This window comes from Procambarus clarkii, chromosome 48 (assembly GCF_040958095.1).
Source record: "Procambarus clarkii isolate CNS0578487 chromosome 48, FALCON_Pclarkii_2.0, whole genome shotgun sequence".
Classification (NCBI taxonomy): Eukaryota; Metazoa; Arthropoda; class Malacostraca; order Decapoda; family Cambaridae; genus Procambarus; species Procambarus clarkii.
In genome coordinates, this window is record NC_091197.1 from 10,360,173 (window position 1) to 10,375,824 (window position 15,652).

The window sequence follows — 15,652 nt, forward strand, 5'->3', positions numbered from 1 at the left end:
CACCTCGACCAGTCCTGCCGAAAGTCGTCCACCATGACACCTCCGCAATCGGGGAAGGGTGCCACATAAATCAGGAGATGCCGAGACCATGCCGATGCGAAAAGGTCCACCTACGGGAGCCCGTACATCCGGCAGAGCCAATTGAAGGAGTCAGCGTCGACCGTCCATTCCGTGGACAGTGGAATGAACTGAGACAGGCTGTCTGCCAGAACATTGGACACTCCCCAGATGTAAACAACACGGAGAGCCAAACCCCGAGACTCCAGCAGATGAGTCCCCCAGAGGCCAAACCAAGCGAAGGGGGGAAGGGATGTCCCCGAAAGAACCAGAACAGATGCCGAAGCCAGACCCAGCCCCGCTGGTAAACCAGCACAGCGAAGTTCAGACTCCCGCACAGCTACTCGAGCAACCGCTGAGTGACCCAGGAACCCCCTAGAAACACCTGAAGGCTGGACCGCAGCCACAGCAAAGGGACACTGAAAGGAAGGGACACTGCTTCAAAGCAACAGTGGGAAATGGGGTAATAATAATGTATATATCTATATACTGTACTGTATATATGAAGCAAAATTTAGGAAATACTGTACAAGAGAGCAAATAATTTACCAATCATGCAAATAAACTATATTACATATAAAGCACATAACATTGAGGTGGCTTATACAAAAGACTGATTCTTAGGACAGTACAATACTGTAATATTGAGTTTCCTGATAAATGTTAATTTTTATCTCAGTTTTTATTATTTTCTGCATAAATTCTTAGTGTGTGGGAAGAAATAGCAATAAATTTCAAAATGATCACTTACCCTAGGCCTGATATAAACCGGAAGAAGAGAAATAGGGGAAAAGATTGCGCAAAAGATGATAAAATCCCAGCAAGGGCATTCACCAATAGTGAGACAATTAGGACATTTCGACGTCCATATATATCCCCAAGACAGCCCCAGATGTACCCACCAGCCATCATCCCTGCAATGATTCCAAAATAAATTTCAAATATAGTACAGTAATAAATTACATGGCCTGCCCACTGAATTATCTATCTGATCATGCCATAAAAACACAAAACTGCTTAATATACTGTAAGGCCATTACCCAGAGAATATCATGTAACTTGGTGTAATTAATGTCCATTAAATTATGTTCTTACTAAATCAAATCTGAAAACTTAGAAACTATCAAAACAATTGAAGGTCCATGTAAATTAAAATATATACAGCAGTTTAATGTAAAATGAGCATAAATTCCATACTTTAATAATAATAACATTAGAAACGCTAAGGCATAAATCTGAGCAAATTATCAAAGACATTTTATATAAAGTACAGAATTGTATGGTTTACTATTTTGGGGGGACAGAAAGCTCATTAAGCTTATCAAGGTTTCCCTAGACTAACTACTACAGGATGCAGCCACAACTGTTGCCCAACTCCCAGGTATCTATTTACTGTTGGGTGAACAGATGCATCAGATTAAAAGAAACCTGCCCAAACTCCTCTATCCTGCCAGAGGAATCGAACCAGGAAACTTTCATCTGTGAACTGGCTGTGGTGTTCAAACCAACAGAAATCTATTATACAACATATCTAAAAGCATATAAAATAGCTTACCAAAAAAGACTATTGAACTAAGCCAGCCTTTATCACTTGTAGTCATGTTTAAGTCACATTGTGCTGCTGGTAGAAGAATGGACACACACAGGATTTCAATTGCATCACTTGCATTTGCAAAGCCTCCAATGACCAGAAGCCAGTAGTGGAAAAATCCATAGCCTGTAAATAAATATGTGACTACAGTAGATTCTAACCAGAAACAAGAAGCATCTTATGTTGATATACTGTACTGTATATCATCCATCATGTTATACTACCCCTCAAAAGATTTAAATGCTGAAAATAATAGCTGCCAAATTTACAAACTAAATAGCAAATCACAGCAGTGGTAGACGGTTGCAACAAGTGAAGTGTGAAGGTTCAAGTTCAAGTATATTTATTGAGATAAGAAAAAATACATCTCAAAGGGATAGAGTAGCTTAAGCTATTTCTACCCCCCCCCCCTCTACTTCAAGTCCCTCAAGGGGCGCACAAATTCAGTGAATACAAATACACAAATCACAGTACAAGAATCCCATTTAACATTGCAGGTTAATATAGTAAGCACAGCATATAAGTGTTAGACTCTTGGGGCAAAATTCTTGCAGCTCCTAAGTATTCTGTCTATCATACCATTATCATACATCCAAACAATTTGATGTGGTACACTACTTATTTTCTTATTTCTATAGTTATCAAACAGTTGACACTCTAATACATAACATAATGTTCTAAGGTGTGGGCATGCGGCATACTACATAATTTACACTCCTTATCTTTTTCACTGACATCAACACCGTATTGCCAGATATATTTGTATCCTAATCTTAATCTTATGTAAATTGATTCCTTCCAAGTAGATTTTCCTCTACCATAGGTGAAGGACGAATTTGTATATATTATTGAATAATTCTTAAGTGTGTTACTACTGTCCACCATTGTCATTCTCTTTACCATTCCTTCACCCTCTTGGATAATCTTGATTCTTGTTTTTATTTGTTTCAAGGTTAACTGACATACAACATCAACAAGAGTTTTTTCCGTGACTCTCTTCGCTATATCATTAAGTGTAAAAGTGGTGGAGGCCAAAACAGTCAGTAGTTTCAAAGGACAAAAGAGTGCTGGGAAGACGGGACACCAATAGTGTAGCTCTCATCCCGTGATTACCATGCACATATATCTACGGTATATACAAACTGCAAATGTAATTAATACTGAACAAGTCATTAAGACCTCACCAGTGGCACTGATGGCTGTCTCAAAATCATCCCCTTCTTCGTCCTCAGCATCATCTGGAATGAAACAATGTCTAGTTTATTTAACCTTCACTTGTTAGAATAACCAACAATCAAAATCCCCCCCTCACCCTTCCTGTGTGTGCGCGCACGCATGCACAAAAAAAAAAAAAAAAAAAAAAAGCCGGAGAGCCGGTGGCCGAGCGGACAGCACGCTGGGCACGTGATCTTGTGGTCCCGGTTTCGATCCCGGGCGCCAGCGAGAAACGATGGGCAAAGTTTCTTTCACCCAATGCCCCTGTTACCTAGCACCTTATGCTCCTGTTACCTAGTAAATAAGTATCTGGGAGTAAGTCAGCTATCACGGGTTGCTTCCTGGGGTGTGTGTGGTGTGGGAAGAAAAAAAAAGTAGTAGTAGAAACAGTTGACAGTTGAGAGGCGGGCGGAAAGAGCAGAGCTCAACCCCCGCAAGCACAACTAGGTGAATACAATGTGAATAAATGTCACATTATGGAATGTTAAATATAAAAATGAGCCACAAGCAACATACAAATTATGTGAAAAGGCTTTAAAGAACTCTGATAAATAAATACATGGCTGCTGCTCGTTAGAAAACTGTCACCTATGAACCGCATAGAGAACAGTGTGCGAGGAGCCTATGGTACGCTGTCCAACCTCAGAATCTTTTAAATATGCAGTAAATGTATGACTTTAATATATCAAGAAGCCCATCAGTAAACTATTTATAAGTACATGACACAGATACCAGCCAAAGATAAAGATAATAAGTAATGATACAGACACTGTACCGTGCTAATTTATTTATTTATTTATTTACAAGAAGGTACATTGGGTTTGTGAGAATACATAGCATAGTATTTACAATCTTGTAAAGCCACTAGTACGCATAGTGTTTCGGGCAGGTCCTTAATCTAACATATTATAAGGACAGAATCAGAACAGCTTCTAACAGACTAATGCATGACATTCACAGACCGACAGTTAAGCAACTGTTAGAACATAAGAATGAAGGTAACTGCAGAAGTATTGGCCCATAAGAAGCAACTCCTATTTATTTCCACCAACCCAATTGTGGGTTGCATCCTGGGCAAGGTCGGTAGTGGGCAAGATTAGTACTTGGCTGAGGCCAGCCAGCCCGTCCTCCAAACAAAGACCCAAAAGTGATTCCATGCACCTGCCAACCCCCCTGTTTATGAATGAAAAACGATTTACACACAACCCGTCCTTGACTCAAGTCAATTTCCATCTAGCGGTCGACCCCACAGACGCATTCATAAATTTTAACATGCTGCTCATTCAAAACAGGAATCTTCTCAAATATAAATTAATATTATAATATACAGTATTAGCATATTGTGCATATATAGGCATAGGTTAGGTTAGGTGTTTAGGTTCTGTTGGCGATTATTTGTATTTGTAGTAAGTGGGTGAAGCATTTATAGCGTTGTGGTTCGAACAAAATTCGTCAGTGAAGCACTTGTTCCGGAAGTGTTCGAACAAAATCAGTTGAGTCGTATGTAACAGCCCGTCCTCCAAACAAAGATCCAAAAGTGATTACATGCACCCGCCAAACCCCCTGTTTATGAATGAAAAGCGGTTTACACACGACTCACAACTGCTGACGTTCGAACATATCCGGAACAAATGTTTCACTGACGAATTTTGTTTGAATCACAACACTATAAATGCTTCACCCACGTACTACAAATACAAATAATCGCCAACAGAACCTAAACACCTAACCTAACCTAACCTATGCCTATATATACACAATATGCTAATATATTATAATATTAATTTATACTTGAGAAAATTCCCGTTTTGAATGAACAGCATATTAATTAAAATTTATGAATGCGTCTGTGGGATCGACCGCTGGATGTAATGGACTTGAGTCGAGGACGGGTTGTATGTAAACCGTTTTTCATTCATAAACAGGGGGTTTGGCGGGTGCATGGAATCACCTTTGGGTCTTTGTTTGGAGGACAGGCTGTTACACATGACTCACAACTGATTTCGTTCGAACCCTTCCGGAACAAGTGCTTCACTGACGAATTTTGTTCGAAGCACTATGCTATTAATGCTTCACCCACGTACTATAAATACAAATAATCGCAACAGAATCTAAACACCTAACCTATGTCTATATATGCACAATATGCTATTATTGTGCATATATATTATTGTTGTTGAATATGACCGAAATGGTAAGATTAATAATTCTAACACGAATTTTCTCAATATTTCTTATGATATATATATATATATATATATATATGTATATATATATATATATATATATATATATATATATATATATATATATACATATATATATATATATATGTCGTACCTAGTAGCCAGAATGCACTTCTCAGCCTACTATGCAAGGCCCGATTTGCCTAATAAGCCAAGTTTTCATGAATTAATTGTTTTTCGACTACCTAACCAACCTAACCTAACCTTTTCGGCTACCTAACCTATAAAGATAGGTTAGGTTAGGTTGGTTAGGTTCGGTCATATATCTACGTTAATTTTAACTCCAATAAAAAAAATTGACCTCATACATAATGAAATAGGTAGCTTTATCATTTCATAAGAAAAAAACTAGAGAAAATATATTAATTCAGGAAAACTTGGCTTATTAAGCAAATCGGGCCTTGCATAGTAGGCCGAGAAGTGCGTTCTGGCTACTAGGTACGACATATATATATATATATATATATATATATATATATATATATATATATATATATATATATATATATATATATATATATGTCGTACCTAGTAGCCAGAACTCACTTTTTGGCCTACTATTCAAGGCCCGATTTGCCTAATAAGCCAAGTTTTCCTAAATTAATATATTTTTTCTAATTTTTTTTTTATGAAATGATAAAGCTACCCATTTCATTATGTATGAGGTCATTTTTTTTTATTGGAGTTAAAATTAACGTAGATATATGACCGAACCTAACCAACCCTACCTAACCTAACCTAACCTATCTTTATAGGTTAGGTTTGGTTAGGTAGCCGAAAAAGTTAGGTTAGGTTAGGTTAGGTAGGTTAGGTAGTCAAAAAACAATTAATTCATGAAAACTTGGCTTATTAGGCAAATCGGGCCTTGCATAGTAGGCTGAGAAGTGCGTTCTGGCTATTAGGTACGACATATATATATATATATATATATATATATATATATATATATATATATATATATATATATATATATATATATATATATATATATATATATATCAGAACATATGTGTGAGAAATATATGTGTGAGAAAGCTGCATGAACGCGCAAGCCATTGACGATCATTGGTGCGGTGGTCACGGTACTGTGTACGTTTAGGGGTGATCCTGGACGGCATGGGTTCGAATCCTGGCCGGGTCAAAGAGTTCTTAGTGATATATATATATATATATATATATATATATATATATATATATATATATATATATATATATATATACACAGTATATATACAGTATATACATATATATATATATATATATATATATACACAGTATATATACAGTATATATATATATATATATATATATATATATATATATATATATATATATATATATATAAATCGATAGTGCCAAGTGTTGGTGCTTCAAGATGCACTTTATTTTCGTTACTCTTTTTCGTTGATAGGTGTAGATAGTGGAATATCATTAGCTAATTTTTGTACATAGCACAAGAATTAGTATTACATTTGAAGAGGTTGTCATTACTTCTACTCAAGTTCAAGTATGTTTATTTAAGACAAGAAAAAATACATCTCAAAGGAATAGAGTAGCTTAGGCTATTTCTACCCCCTCTAATTCAAGTCCCTCAAGGGGCGCACAAATTCAGTCAGTACAAATACATTAATCCCATTTAACACTGCAACTTCTACTCAATCAGTTCGTATACAAGGCTGATGCGTCGATGGCCGCACTTGCACGGCTAAATCTCTCTCTTGACCTTGATACAGATCGTGTTTACCTGCACAATTCTTTCGCAGTTGGTGATTAGTTTGAGCTCTTTCATGTTGATGAATTGTACATCTAAAGGCACCCACAATTATACTTAAGGCTTCATTTTATATTATTTTAAGTGCGGTAAGCCCAATGCTGGGGAAATTTCGACAAGAGGCGACGTACGGCATTGCATTTTACACAATTTCGGAGTGAGGTTTGGTTTCACTCAACTGTTTCGATCAGCTAGTGAATGACCACGTGTGATAGGAAATAAATAACCCACTAATGTGCGCAGGTGACCACTTGCGTCACCTGCAGGTGTTACACCAGCAGCAGTTCGTGTCACCAGCCGATACCACAATATACAATAACTGAAGATTTGGTGATATACGTTAATTCGCTTCTAGTACATAGATGCTATGTATGTTCAGTGTACGAGCTGTGAATTAAACCCATAAACAACAACTCTACTAGTATCCTGTTAAAATCTAATATTGAAAAGTATGATATTACCAAAAGTACCTTCACTGTACAATAATAATTTATATTGTTAATACGTATTAGTTGCAATGAGATAATTCTCTTGCTACAAGGCATTAAGAAAGAAACAGAAAATCTAGGGACTGTCGGTGAAGTCAAGAGAGCTGTGAAAATACTAGCCAATCAGGAAAGGGTGATCAAGTTCTTGTGGATTCCATCCCACGTTGGAATCCGTGGAAATGAACGATCAGATATGTTGGCGCCGAAGGAGACCATATAAACTATTTCATACCCAAAACTTCTCCCAAATTAGAGGTAACATAAGACATAACAACACAGTGACAAAGTAGCTGGGGGAAGGAGGATAGAACAAATAAGTGAATCTGTACCCTGGTATGGTAGCATCTGACAGCCTCAATTATTATGGACGAGAAGGAAAGAATCTGTAATAACGAGAATTCGTCTTGGATACAAATTCCCTAGGAGATACAAAATGGAAACGACCGCAGAGCTGCAAAATCTGTGGTTACAAAAAATGGACTCCACCTTGACCACTATTAGATACCGTGCCCACGTAAGATGATCGAAATATGTTCTTCGGCATTGGCTTACATCAATATATTTCAATTCACCATCCAAACTGGACTTGGAGAGAACTCTCGAAACCGACTACAGGTAATTCAACACACAAGACACACTTACCATATTTCGCAGGCTGCGGCTGTTGCTGATGCACCACTTGTGAGAGTGTTTGAACACGTGCGCTCTCTTTCAACTCCATGACGAGGCTAGCCTAGCCACACAGCTCGCTCTAACCACGCGTAAAGTCAACAGGTTTAACTGAATATATGTTTGGTGTATGTATACATATGTATAGATGTAATTTTAAGTATGTGTAATTTTTATATTAATGTAAAGCAGCAAGTATTTAAATTTATCAGATACTTCCTGAATCAGCCTTTCAGAATGGTAAATCCTAATTGAAATGTACAGGGAAAGTCAAATTTGTACACAAGTTAAACAGGTTAACACGGAAATCTCTCTTGCTTCTCTTTTTCTGTGGGTAATTGTACAGTTCCGAATGCAACGTCGCCCAAAACATGGGGAAGGATAAGGCAATAAGCTCTCCTCCCTTGATACTGGTCAAAACCTCAAAATAACCGTAGCTTTTACGTACCAGCTACGGGCTCGGGGGCAACGATAAGACAAGCTACACTAAACGAGCCTCTCGCCACACGACCTGCGCACGTGGGATGCCTCAAGTCACCACCATAACACATCGAGTGTTTATCTTGCTACTGATACCAAGATTAACACTTGACCAAAGTTCTGTTTTTTTTATTTAAACATAGATTTTCAGCAGCGTCATGACTACATTTCTTGGCTTAAAATATTGGGCGAGAACATAAGATTAGTAAATGTGAATTTCAAGAGCCCATCAAGTTCTTGATATTAACATTTACTGATTACATTAATTAACATTAACGTGTTATCAAACATCATATCACTCGCTCATCAAGACTGGAACTTGTTTAGGTAACTACATTTTGGGGTTCAGTCCCTGAGCCCATTATATGCCTCTGTAGCCCTTTCCACTACCGCCCATAGGAATGGTATGGGTGCATAATAAACTAAAGTTAATATGAAGGTTCCACAACAAAGAGCTTTATGTACTGAAATCAACTACAGTGTTAAATGGAGGATATAATTTATATAATAGTAACCATGTTCAGTCATTTATCGGTTGTATGAATATAAATTAATAAAAACTTGAGATATTTCCGTCCATTAAGGGAGACCCAATTAATTAATATCCTGTGTGTGGGACACAAATGTAGTTAACCAATAAGAGAGCAGTCTTGCTTGTTTGTCTTGAACATACTTAGGAGAGATATCGAAATCACGAAGTAATGTTAGACTGACGAGTCTTCACTCAAATGTAAAAATGTGATAAGTAATTAATTCATATAATACAATTCATTGCGTCGGGTAACAGGGAACCAGTGCGTATATACATGTTGGGCTCATATCGATGCCCTTTCCGAGGTCAAACTACTGACCCTCCCCAGGATACAACCGCACAAGCTAACTCCTGGGTACCTATTTACAGCTAGGTGAACAGTGGCATTAGGTGACGTGCCCAACCATTTCTGTCTCGCCAAGGATTCAAACCTGGAATTTCCGATCGAGTCGATAACGAACCCAACTGTACGGCTTGGCACTGATTGCAGATGGCGGTCAAGCAAACACATTATCAGCTGGTATGGGACTGTTACCGCTCAACAACTCCCTCTGAAGTGCCACTTGACTTATCTAACCCGACCCTACACTTGATGCAACCAACGTGGTTATGGTTGGGTTGGCGTGTACAATAACAACAGTGCATACACCTGAAGTCAGAGTACTTGGATGGGGTTCTAGGAGTTCTTCAACTCCCCAAGCCTGGCCCGGGGCCAGCCTTGAGACGAGACCGAAAACGGTTTAAATCAAATCAATGTCTATATCGAGAAAATGTAAAGTATGCTACATGTGATTCTGGAGAAACACAAAATAAAAAGTTCAGAAAACAATGCCACAGACATAATAATTTCCCGGTGACTGCTCCCCACCGCGAAGTCCAGTACCATCCATTAATGGTTGTAAATGTGAAAAACTGCCAATATTATAATGTAAACAGAATTCCAGGCAGAAAAGAGAATTTGTTAGTGACAAACCTTCGATTTCAGAAGAAAAAAGTGGGAAAAATGAACTTGGAAAATAAAAGCCTCGCAGTTACTGTTACCTGTACTAAAGAAAAGCAGGTAGACTTTGTACCTAGTGCGGCAACTCGTATTCAACTTGCAAGTACAGACTTATGCAATACTATCCTTAACAATCGCATACCTGGACTGGACAAAATCAGCAACTTCAGATGAAAATCCGTGAAAATATCAAAAGCAAAAAAACTTTTCATGAATTATTCTTGGATTATATCAATCGATAATCCATGAATATGATTATCGAGAGAGCTGTACGTGTGAGGCAGGCAGTTAATCAGTCTCTCTTTGTCTCATTCTCTCTCTCCCAGTCTCAGTCTTTCACTCTCAGTTTCTCTCTCTCTCTCTCTCTCTCCCAGTCTCAGTCTTTCACTCTCAGTTTCTCTCTCTCTCTCTCTCTCTCTCTCTCTCTCTCTCTCTCTCTCTCTCTCTCTCTCTCTCTCTCTCGAGCATTCACAACGTCACTGAAGTGATGTACAGTGTACTAAATTACCCGAACCTAACCTAACCTAACCCAGGATTTATGAATAGAAACCAGGATATCACGTCAATTTTGCGAGCAGCTGTGATTTTTAGTAAATACGTTTTTAATCTTAAGAGATTTATACGTCAAAAGGCAATGTACTATTCGAGAGGACATCTGTCGAATAGTACAGCGAGACAAAAGTGCACTGAGAGACAATAGTACATCGAGACTCACACTCACTCACTCTCTCTCACCCTCTCATCCTCCGGCGCTACAAGAACTATATCAACAGTCCAGATCCAGTAGAAGGCAGAAAAAGAGGTGGCATATTCTCGGCAGTAGGCAAGAGATATCTTTATAGCCCATATTCCTGTTATAAGCTTTATACCACGGGGTTTGAGTCCCCTCATGGTTGCTACTGATTTTCTCATTGATACATCATGCTAATGAGATTTCATTGTCAATATTACCTCTATATTTCTGAGTGGTTGCAGGGCTCAAATGAGGGCAGTTGATACGATCCTCACAACACTCCTTTCTCCATTACTGAAGAGCTCAAGAGCCTGCAGGATATTACAGATTTCCTTCAGAGAATTGCAGAGTTTAACTAACGATTGCAGGAAGGAGTGCCCCTTTTCTCTTTAGATGTTTCTGCCTTATACCTCAAGTAGAAGCAGCATGTCGAGACGCATCTTTCTTCAAGGAATACAAGGGCAAAATCGCAGACAATCAAATCAAATCAAATGTTTATTTAGGTAAGGTACATACACATACAATCAACAACATGCCAGAGTAAGACGTCCCCCAGTAAAGATGTTACGGTCTAGAAGCCACAGACTGTGACCATGACACGGAAGTGTATACAGTATAGCTATTCTCTTTACAATTCAAAGTTTCTTTGATGCCCAGGGAAGATTTCTAACTTGGGTACACGATTCTGGTATGGGAAGAGTTTTCCCAACATGGCCACCAGGAAATTTACTTAATGTTGGGAAATTGTCTATCTTGGGAATGGTTGCTTCTAGCCAAGAATTGCATAGGTCCAAAATTGTTCACTAAACTTTATTACACTGTATTAAGTCACTTATAACATGATTTACCTGCTTTATTTGATACACTGTAAATGAATTGCATACTAAATACTGTACCTTTATTTTGTTTTTCTAAAGATTCTGTAATACTTTGATGAAAAATTCAATTTGAAAACAACATGGAAGGCAACTTACGCCAGTTGCCAGAGAGTTACCTGTTAACATTGGCATTCCCTGGGGCAGTATACCGTACTTGGTCCTCTCCTCTTTCTCATCTACATCAACGACCTTCTGAATGCCTCTCAACCCCTCAAGCCAATTTTATTTGTTGATGATACAACCTTCATTTTCTCCAGTCCTAACCCTCTTATCCTGAATGACACAGTGAATACTGAACTAAATAAAGTCCATCTTTGTGTAACTGCTAACAAACTCTCCCTTAACATTGATAAAACTTTCTATATTTTGTTTAGTAATAAATCCAGTGATCAAATTAACCTAAAAACAACATTCAAATTAATAACAGAGTAGATGGTAAATTCCTTGTTCTCATTGATAAATTAAATTTCCAGTGCCATATACAAAATATAGCTAAAAAAAATTCTAAAACAGTTGGAATTCTTTCTAAAATCAGATCCAGTATCATGTACCTCACCCTGCCCTGGTAACACTCTATTACACTCTCATCTATCCTTATCTCACCTATGGTATCTGTGCCTGGGGTTCCCAAAATTATCTACAACCTCTAATTACTTAACACAAATCAGCAATTAGAACAATATTAAACTCAAGACCCAGACAACACTTGGCTCCCTTACTTAAATCTTTGTATATGTTAGATATTAAGTCACTACACATCCTCTCAAGTGAACTCTATACTGTATATAAAACTCTGAACTACAAAGCAAATCCGGACTTTAAATGCTTCCTAGAGGGTTGTAACAGAATCCATGGGCACCACACTAGAAACAAATATCTATTTAATATTCCAAGAGTGCAACTTAACCAAAGTAGAAATGCTCTGCAAATCAAGGGTCTGAAAATGAGGAATGACCTCCCCAATCACATCGTCCCTCTTTCTACCAGTCTAAATGACAAACTAAGTACAGTACTACCTAATCAACTCTATGTAACCTACCTTACTTCCTAAATGTCAATTACAATATGTTTTTCTCTTAATTAATATTTAATTTAACTGAACCTGTAAACAGCTGATATCTGTTGTGTAAAAATTAAAAAAAAAATGGATCTCTTCTGTTTATTTAGTGACAATTACTATCTATTGTTCTGTTTCCATTTCTGCTGCACCAATCACCATGTAATTACTGTATTGTCATTTGTTTATTTCTATACTTCAGTTCATTTTTGCTTCTGATCTCAATTACTGTAGTTTAAAGTCTTTAATTTTTAAACTTTTTCCACACCAGGCCCAAAATGCTGTGTGTTTTAATGGCTTTAGGCATAGTACTTGTCCTACCTAGAAATCCAACATTCTTCTTGTATTGTATTTTTCATATACTGCATGTACTTTTGCCTGAATAAAAAAAAATAATAATTATTATTATTTTTATATAGGGAAGGGAGTACCATCTCTGGCTGGAAGAAAGAGACCCTTAGCCTCGGAGGACCACACAACGCATTAGAGGGAATGTTTAGGTCCCCTCCAATACAGTTTCTGTGTGCTTTTCTCCTACCACCTCCTTCATTTTGATTTTTATTACTACTATTATTATTATTATTATTATTATTATTATTATTATTATTATTATTATTGAGACAGTACATCAAAATTGTGTTTCATATGTGGAGTAGATGATAACAGAAAGAAAACATACAGGACTGACAATGGTAGGAAACAATTAACTGATGCTTCAAAGACTTGTGATGATACAGATCTACATGGAACACTAGAAAAAGGAGTTGAAGTGGTTTATCATCTAGACTACTATAAGAAATATTACTTAAAGCCACAAACCATATTAAGGGCATCCAACATCCTTAAAGAGATCTCTCCCCTACTCTTTAGGCATTCGGTTAAAGCAGACAATGTGTGCACAGCAGACTCAAAAAGGATTTACATACATTATGGTTGTTCTTCAGGGACAGGGGATACCCAGAGAGGATTCTACAGGAAACAGCAGAGAAACTTTTGGGACTACAAAGGCAGGTCTTTCTGAGGAACAGACAGCACCTGATTTCCCCCTCTAGAATGGTGCTCCCTACAATGTACAGTATATTCCTACAGCTACAAGAACTTACAGGAAGGAGATAAACATGCTTTGGCAATGCATGGAGGGCACCTTTAGGGAACACACAGGATGGCAACATTTTCCCTCAGAATCTCCTTTGATAGCCTGGAAATGGGCAGCCTTCTTGCATGTTATGGTAGTAAGGGTATGTTTCCCTGCCCACCCATGGATTTCCTTGGTAGAAATGGGGATAACAGGAATAGAAACCCAACCTATTCTAAACCAACCTTCCTATCCTGATGTAGACCATAGGGTCTCCTTTGCTTTGACTGAAATGCATGCAGCTACAGGAGCTCCTAACATATATGAAACATTGATAGGAAAATGCTTGTTTCCTCTGTCAGGTCATTGACATATACAGTATAAGAGACAGGATGGGCACCAGAGCTGACCCTGGTACTTCACTTGTAACCTCTCAAATCTTATATCTCCAATCTAACTGTAACCCATTGCTTCCTTCCTTCCTGAGAGGTACTCTCTGACCCACCTTTGGACTCTTCCCCAATATACAAGTCTGCCTCTCTAACTTCTCTAACTTATATCAAGATTCCCCTCCCCCCCAACTTTCCACAGGTCGAGCTACTGTACTGACTCTCCCCAGGATGCAACCCCACAATAAGCTGACTAACTCCTGGAACCTATTTACTGTTAGGTGAATAGAGGTATTAGGTGATAGGAAATGCACCCAACCATTTCTGTCTTGCTCGAGATTCGAACCTGTAATTCCCGATCGTGAGTCAAGAACGAATCTGACTGTATGAGATACAGTGCTTCTTGTATTACTATTCAGGCTATTACAATATTCCTGTACTACTAGTATTCAGGATACTGGAATGAACAATTAAGGCTTAGATACTCACCATCTAGCCGCCCCTCCCCTACATCCAGCAACACTCTCCTCTCCATGGGTGAAGCACTAAGTGTCAATTTTACATTTAGCCAAGCCACTACTGGGAGATGCCTATTAGCAAACAGGGGTTAGCAAGTAGTCCAGTAGTATCTCAGTTTGCATGAAGGCTCTCTTTATAACTGCATGATCAGTGATGGCGATGGTTTAATTTCTTCAAATTTTACTTCATGCGCAAACTTCACAACAGAATACGGTTCATGAAGTTTGCATGAATATAACCCCCTTATGACTGCAAGAGCTGTGCATTGCACTGGGGTACATGATTACTGTTATTTATGATTGGAGATACACTATATACCAGAGTCGTCCTCTTTCCTCTTGGAGGTCAACACAATTCTTATCCTTATGTTGAATATCCCGGACTACACTGGGATAAGATCACAATAATAATTAGCGTCTTATGGTGATCCCTGGTGAAGCAAGAGCTAGACTCTGCCACGTCCCAAGGACAAAAATGTGTTCATAGATGTCTTCTTCTTAATGGTTACAAGCAGTTTGTGTAAAGATTTCCTCCTCTCGTTAACTGCTCGAGTGGTAATATTTGGGAGACGTGTCACAATGGCCCACTGACAAGGGTTGGTTGTTGTTGTTGTGTTGTCAGCTGATCGCTCCTGCTTCTGTAGCCAGGGTTTCGTTTTCTATGTTGGTTTGAGTTGTGTGAATGAGTCAAATGTGTTTTATTTATGTATTTATTTATTTATTTATTTATATACAAGAAGGTACATTGGATTTATGAGATGAGCGTACATGGCATTGATGTTTTCACATTCTTGCAAAGCCACTAACAAGCATAGCGTTTCGGGCAGGTCCTTAATCTGACATCATGTAAGATTACTAATGTACCATGTTCGTGATCTCTACCAAGAAGAGACAACGGCACTTCTCTGTACTATAGGGGAGATCATGACCCATATTTTGTAAATGTTTTGTAC

General features: G+C 38.1%; 1 protein-coding gene across 2 annotated transcripts in view; it reads right to left on the reverse strand.

Moving 5' to 3' along the window:
• LOC138349691 (synaptic vesicle glycoprotein 2B-like) overlaps positions 1-15,311 on the reverse strand; it is a 30,682-nt gene extending 15,371 nt beyond the window's left edge. The window contains exons 1-4 of one of the 2 annotated variants that reach the window (XM_069302595.1): positions 14,671-15,311; positions 2,833-2,886; positions 1,613-1,774; positions 809-971 (exon numbers count right to left, since the gene is read on the reverse strand). In XM_069302595.1, the coding sequence (XP_069158696.1) occupies positions 809-971; positions 1,613-1,774; positions 2,833-2,886; positions 14,671-14,716 (425 nt within the window). In that variant the 5' untranslated portion in view covers positions 14,717-15,311. Of the gene's footprint in view, positions 1-808; positions 972-1,612; positions 1,775-2,832; positions 2,887-8,010; positions 8,216-14,670 lie in introns of those variants that run through there. The other variant, XM_069302594.1, reaches the window with a different exon arrangement.
• Between the last annotated feature and the right edge of the window lie 341 nt (positions 15,312-15,652).